Here is a 6953-nt window from a genome sequence, read left to right as displayed (position 1 = left end):
GCAGGGGTGCCCAACCCTGCTCCTGGCGATCGACTGTCCTGCAAAGTTTAGCTCCAACCCTAATCAAACACACCTGAAGCAACTAATTAGGGTCTTTAGGATCACTTAAAAATTAAAGGCAGGTGTCTTTGATTAGAGTTGGAGCTAAACTTTGCAGGACAGTCGATCGCCAGGAGCAGGGTTGGGCACCCCTGCAGTAGCAGATTGCCAGATACTGTCAGAAACACTCACTCTGAATGTCAGGTCATGGGCGAGGGGAGAGGTATTGAAGTACTCAAAGATGGAGTCCTGGAAGTCTGTCAGTTTCAGGCCTACAGTTGAGTGAAAAAAGTTGTCAGGAACAATATGGAATTATAGAAGAACCTATTAATTTAACAATTGGCAGCATTTATATAAGGTTCTCTTCAGATGTTCCTTAAAAAGATGAGATAATATGCAATCTCATGGTTAATGGACACAGTAAGTCTATCATATAAAGTAAGTTTCGCGTATAAAGGGCAAAGTCATAACATGTATCATCATTTTCACCTTTGTCTGATCGTGAGCGTCTCTCCTCCATCTCCTTCATATTCTCGAGCTGTTCCTCCAACTCTTTGTTCTTGGCCTCTGTATCCTTCAGTTTGCTGTAGGCGAGAGAGTCCAAAAAGTTAAGACTACCAGAAAAAGCTGAATCATTTGAATTAATATCGTGTCCTTTTGTAATGTGCACATGGGACTGAGCTAGTCCGGTGCAACAGACACAGCGAGCACCAGGCTACCTGCTATTGTGCCCAAAAGTATTCACTCAGTTTATTTAAACAGAAGCAGAGTCTAAGAACAACAATCTAAATCAATCTAAAGGTTGCTTATTATAGCAGATTTAAAGACTTACCCCTCGAAAGAGATGTTGGCTGCTTTGACCTTGCGCATCTCGTCCTGAACCAGTTGCTTGGCACGGATTTCAGCTTCCAAGGCCGACTGCAGCTCCAGACGGGCAGACATGTCCAATTTTTGACTGCGTCGCACCTTCCACAAAGGATCCTGCCAAGGAAAGGAGATGCATGTGTTGAAAAGTAGCCAGGAGACTTTGCATACTGAATTACGATGCAGCAGGTCTTAAACCAACTTTTGCGATCAATCAGTTTGCTCCATTTTAATTTGAAGCAGTTATTCACTAAAGATAGATCATATTATGTTTGTTTAGGTACTTTTATAGTTGTCTATGGACCATAAAATCCTGCCTCTACAGTGTCAAGAAGCAGTGCAATGATGTACTTATTCAATGTTTTGTGATAATTATAAAAACAAGATGCTATTCAAAAGCACAGAGAAAGCATCATGCATGGAAAAAATGCACGCCCGACAGACTACGTCACAGAACATAGATACCGTAAATCCTCTCTAGCACACGAATGAAATCCCTTAAGATGCATTTCCCATAAATCCGATGGCTCGTGAGGGTTTATCTTAGATCTCCAGCAGTTTAAAAGCTACTGATCTCAGCTGCCACCAAGGCTCCACTATTTACACATGTGGCAACAAGACAACATTAGTCTCCATGGTGACGAGACAGTCATTTACCAAAAAGAGACGGTGCATGGCTGAAGGACAGCTGAATATTGTGGAATGAAAGAAGAGGATTACATCCACTTCATTTCATTAAACACATGAAGTGACTGCACTCCCACAGCTGATGGGAAGTGAGAGGAGGTGAAGGGCGTTCATGGGAGTGTTCCTGGCAGAACTCATCAGCTTTACATTTGAGCTGTGGGTATTTTCCAGTGCGGCTCTCAAACACCCTCACAATTAGACCTAATACTGCAGCACTCACTCTATTGTTCAAGCTTATCGAGTTAATGACTTCTCAAAGGAAAGTTAAGGGTATACACACTTGACCTCATAAGAACAATGGAAGCAAGCTTAACTGAAATGTTTTCCATGTTATATGAATTATGATCAGCAATGAGGAGAGCTGATGCAGCATTTTCATTCATCTGTCCTTTGAAATTGTAGCTGTAAAAAATCTGCTAACCCTAATAGTTTTGCAAACCATCCTTTAAGTAACCTGGACAGATGTATGACAGATTGATTGGCCAATAGCCAAGAAAACAATCTTGTGCTCCGCCTCCACACTGATTTGATGGATACATTCACCCGCTTGGTGACCCGAGGTGCCACCATTGACCTCTGGGTTAGCATGCTAACGCCAGGCCCTTGCTGATATAGTTATTAAAGTTTACACAAAAGTATATTAATATATATTTTAAAATCTCTATATAAAATGTTATAATAAATAATAAATGTTGATTTTGATGTATAATATTCACAAATATTTAAATGTACACACCACCAAAGTTTGAGGACAGTAATTTTTGTTTTTGAAAGTCTCTCAGGCTCAGCACAGCTGCATTTGTTCGATCATAAATACAGTAAATACTGTAAATAATATTGTACAGCAATATTATCGAGTATTATTACCATTCTACATTTTCTTTTCTATTTTAATATATTTTAACATGTAATTTACTCCTGTGATGTGAATTTTCAGCATCATTACTCCAGTCTTTAGTGTCACATGATCTTTCAGCAATCATTTTAATATGCTGATTTGCAGCTCATGAAACATTTCTTCTTATTATCAATGTTGAAAACAGTTGTGGTGCTTTAATATTTTTGTGTACATTTTCTGATGAATTGACAGTTCAAAAGAACAGCATTTGTTTGAAATAGAAATCTTTTTTTTTATATTATAAATGTCTTTACTAGCATTTTGATCGATTTAATGTATCCTTGCTGAATAATAATTTTTTTATTTTTTTTCAAAATAAAATCTTACTGACCCCGAACTTTTCAACAGTTGTGTATTTTAAAACTGAACTGCCTATTAATTTGATTCCTTAAGACACATCTGAGGGAGCAGGAAGTAATGTTAAGTCACATTCCAACAAGAAATGTCTGAATTTTGTTTACAGAAATTATCTTGAAAATCGACAAAACCACAACATGCCATTTTAATCAATTCAATCTGCGATTTTCTTAACTCTGTGACCCAAACACAGGACGTTTATGGCATACTTCACCATTAGTCAGAGTCTATTGACTTCTATTTGTACCATATCCTGTAGCAACCCTGCAATTAAGCCAATTAGTTCAATTTGAGAATAAACGACTTTGACCACATCTTTTGAACGGTGGCTTCAACCCAAACTTTCGGGCCTGTAAATCAATAGTTCTCAATAGCAGATCCCACTATGGCAATAACAAACAGCACTTTCAAGAGGGAAAGTCACTAATGCCAATCTCCTACAGTCTGTCTTCAACCTCCTTAGAAAAGGATATTAAATCAAATGTGACCTCCTACACACCTACAACATTAACATGTCACTTCCCTTTAATCAATTTCCATTAGATTTGCTATTTAAAGCAAATCTAATGTTACTGTGCTACGCCTCAAAGGAGTTCGAGAGAGAGCTTTCCACTGACAAAATTAGAAGTCTCACTCTATCATAACAGATGCCCTATAAATCCCTATAAACTAAAACTGGAGCATAACAGCAGATCAGCTGTTTAACTGAGTTCAGTGGTGAAAGCTTGATCATTCCTCTCTATTAATTTTGAATCAAAGTTAGTGATGTTTACCAGCGTTCTGGATCCCAGACTAGAGCTACGCAGAGACTCCAATTCTTCCGTCATCTTGGAGGCCAGAGCCTGAAGGTAGCCACGTGCATCTTTCTCATCGCTCACCCTACAAAACATACACAGTCATAAATTTGTCTATTTGACCACAATGTCACCAAACCAAGACATATATTTTATTGCAACTCAAGATATAATTCACTCAAAAATCCTTTTGTGTTCCACTGAAGAAACACAAGAACTTTTATTTTTGGTGAATTCTCCCTTTAAAGTATTTTTGTTGGCCACAAAGGAGGCACATACAAGTGAATGTGAGGGAGGGCTTTCTCACCATTGGATAATCTCAGCGATCTGTGCTTCCCAATGTGCTACACTCTCTTTCTTCGAACCCAGATCCTGGAGCTCGTCCTCCAGCTGCCTGTTCTGAGCCGTCAGCTTGTCCACAAAGTTGCAGAGCTGCAGGGGAGGAGATTTCAGGATCAGTGTCAAGGACTGAATTACTCCAAGAAGTGATACTCAGTGTGGCCTCTTGCAATATGAAATATGGTGTCCTACCCTGTCTGTTTCTGCAGTGAGTTTACGGTTTTCCTCACTCAGAAGGTGGCGTTCACGTTCATACTTCTCCTTCAGAGCACCCATGGCCTCATCCATCTCGGTTTGTCTGTGGGTATAGAAATAGGTCTGGAATTAGTGATCGATATGCGTTTTTTTTGTATTAATTTTTTTAATGGCTAAAGACAGCTCTGACAATAATATTTTTGAATATTATTACAATATAGTTTTACAGTTTTTTTTTTTTTGCTCAAATAAATGCTGCCTTGGTAAGCATAAGAGACTTCTTTCAAAAAATTTATTCATTATTTATTCTCAAAAAAATCACATTTTTTAAAAGTAGTGTACAGGTGCATCTCAATAAATTAGAATGTCATGGAAGAACCAAAGACTTAAACTACTTCAGTCTGTGTGCATTGAATTTATTTAATACACGAGTTTCACAATTTGAGTTGAATTACTGAAATAAATGAACTTTTCCATGACATTCTAATTTATTGAGATGCACCTGTACATACATACATACATAAATATACATACTAATTATTTTCTTCGATTTAAGCCAATGCTAACAACCTCATTGGGGTTCAATTTCAGCCAAATAATCAACCTGGCCAATATATTTGTCTATCACTAGCTGGAATCAAATCTTTTGGTGTCAACCCACAACCTGGACAGGTGTAAGTACAGTACCGCTCTCTCTTGGCCTTTTCCAGTTTGTCTTTGAGCACCAGTAGCTCTTTGTGCAGTGACAGCTGTTGACCCTCAGAGTCGTGGAGCTCCTTCCTCATGTTCTTCAGGTCTGTAGTGTGGCTGGCATCACGTCTCACCAGCTCCTCCTCATAGAAGAGCACCTTCTTATCCAGCTCTGACTTCAACTTGGTGAGCTCCTGCTGAGTCTCTGAACTGGGACCCGAGGCACGACCCGTTCCCTGCTTGACCTGAGAAAGAAACAATCTGAGTGAGAGATATCCTGAGACAGCAGAGAATTTAGATATATTCGAGTTATTAACAGTTTAATTTAATACAATTAATTACTTTTAAGCTATTTTAATCGATATACAGCCCTACAATCATATACAAACACACATTATGGAGAGCACAGAAAGAGGAGTGAGCAAAGAGGCAAAGGAGAGTCTTCTTGACTTGCATGCAGAAGGAAAAAACATAAAACAAAGGAGAAACATCCTGCTAAAAATAACCCCATAGGATATCCTACACATGGAAGGAGGAAAAAGAAAGACGGGAGGGAAAGCAAGGTGACGTATGAGGTTAACCGTGTGGAAGGCAGTAGAGAGCTAGAAGAAACCCCTGAGGAAGGTAAAGAATAGCTGAATGGAAGAGGAAAATGGAGAATCTCAAAGAAGCTCTCAAGAACATGCTATATTTTATCCAAAATCTTATTCTGCTTGAAATTAGGCATCTGTATCATACCTGTACAGTATGGGTTATTTGAGTGATATTAGAGATTTTTTAAAAATAAGTATCAGTCAATATCATATTTATTTCCTTTATTTTAAAATTTAGTTAACTTTTATTGTCATCTAAAGGCACACCAAGAACGATAACTGTAACGGTAACTATATTAGCATCCACACCAGCAGACGATATCGTCTGTTTATTCCAAGCGCACGCTCGTCTGCCGCTTTAAATTCTCGAGCTCGTTATAGCAGGATTGATTCTGATTGGCTGTCAATGTTTTTATCGTTCATCCGCTGGAAAAAATCGTTCTGAAAGTGATTCCAACTATATCGTTTCTCTGTGCCTTTATCGTTATATCTGTGGTGTGGACTCTGCCATTCTTTAATATTGAGAACGATTTTTAGAACTAGATCTTTATCGTTATCTTTATAGTTATCGTTCTTGGTGTGAACAGGCCTTAATGCTCACTTAAAATTAATATTTAAAAACAATAATACTTTAATACCACTAGTAAATGTAACCTTTAGCAAATGTAAAAATTATATCAATTTTTTAATACTGTAAATTATAATGATGTTATGCCTAAACTCACTTGTAGCATTTAATGTGACTGATTTGAGTTTTTTTGTGTTTATATTTTTCTAGACAAAATATTATATGTAATAACTATTTTAGTATTTAATAATCATTATTACAATAAATAAATAATTTATTTTACTTATACAATTTGTACTGTTCATTTTTTGTTGCGATTTAGTGGTGAAATATGACCCAGACATGAAATCGTGAGATTCACCTATGAAAGATTCACAAGTGGGCTGAAGTCAGTAGAGAGGCAGTGTATGAATGAGTGACCTCTGACCTTGAGCGTCTCCAGCTCACTCTCCAGTTGTTTAGAGTAGACTTCACTGTGCTCTCTGAGCTTGCGCTCCTTAGAGGCTTCAGCACGCGCATCCTGCAGCTGAGACTCCAGCTATTACACACACACACACACACAAGAAAAACCATCAATATGGGGAAAAAAAATAGGATTTGTATAGACATTCTCATAAACCCTTCAAACTTGACCTAATTTAAACTGCACACACCCCCTTGAGATGCTATGTCTTTGAGCACTAAAAAGATCCTGACATCAAGAACAACAATTTCGTTCGCTCCAAGACACTTCCGCCTTGTGCATGGGAGAAAAAGAAAAGACACATAAAAGAGAAGAGCGTATAAATGGGGGAGGTTCTCAATCCAGCTGCAGTCAGCACTGCGGTCAGTGTCGCCCATCTGGCTCGAGTTAGTCACTGAGGTCCAGAGGAGGTCATGGGGTCCGTGAGGCTGGTCTGCAGGGATGGGAGGGGGCGGGAACGGGTGTG

At 38.5% G+C, this 6953-nt stretch overlaps 1 protein-coding gene across 1 annotated transcript in view; it reads right to left on the bottom strand.

Moving 5' to 3' along the window:
* LOC107701514 (serine/threonine-protein kinase MRCK beta-like) overlaps window positions 1-6953 on the bottom strand; it is an 83658-nt gene that overhangs the window by 17108 nt on the left and 59597 nt on the right. Inside the window, 8 exon segments of the mRNA XM_016503555.1 lie at window positions 232-311; window positions 529-623; window positions 872-1020; window positions 3619-3724; window positions 3947-4071; window positions 4171-4276; window positions 4861-5108; window positions 6452-6562. Of these exon segments, the coding sequence (XP_016359041.1) occupies window positions 232-311; window positions 529-623; window positions 872-1020; window positions 3619-3724; window positions 3947-4071; window positions 4171-4276; window positions 4861-5108; window positions 6452-6562 (1020 nt within the window).

Source organism: Sinocyclocheilus anshuiensis, unplaced genomic scaffold (assembly GCF_001515605.1).
Source record: "Sinocyclocheilus anshuiensis isolate Anshui unplaced genomic scaffold, SAMN03320099.WGS_v1.1 scaffold1051, whole genome shotgun sequence".
NCBI classification, from domain to species: Eukaryota; Metazoa; Chordata; class Actinopteri; order Cypriniformes; family Cyprinidae; genus Sinocyclocheilus; species Sinocyclocheilus anshuiensis.
This window is presented reverse-complemented; position numbering and strand designations above follow the sequence as displayed.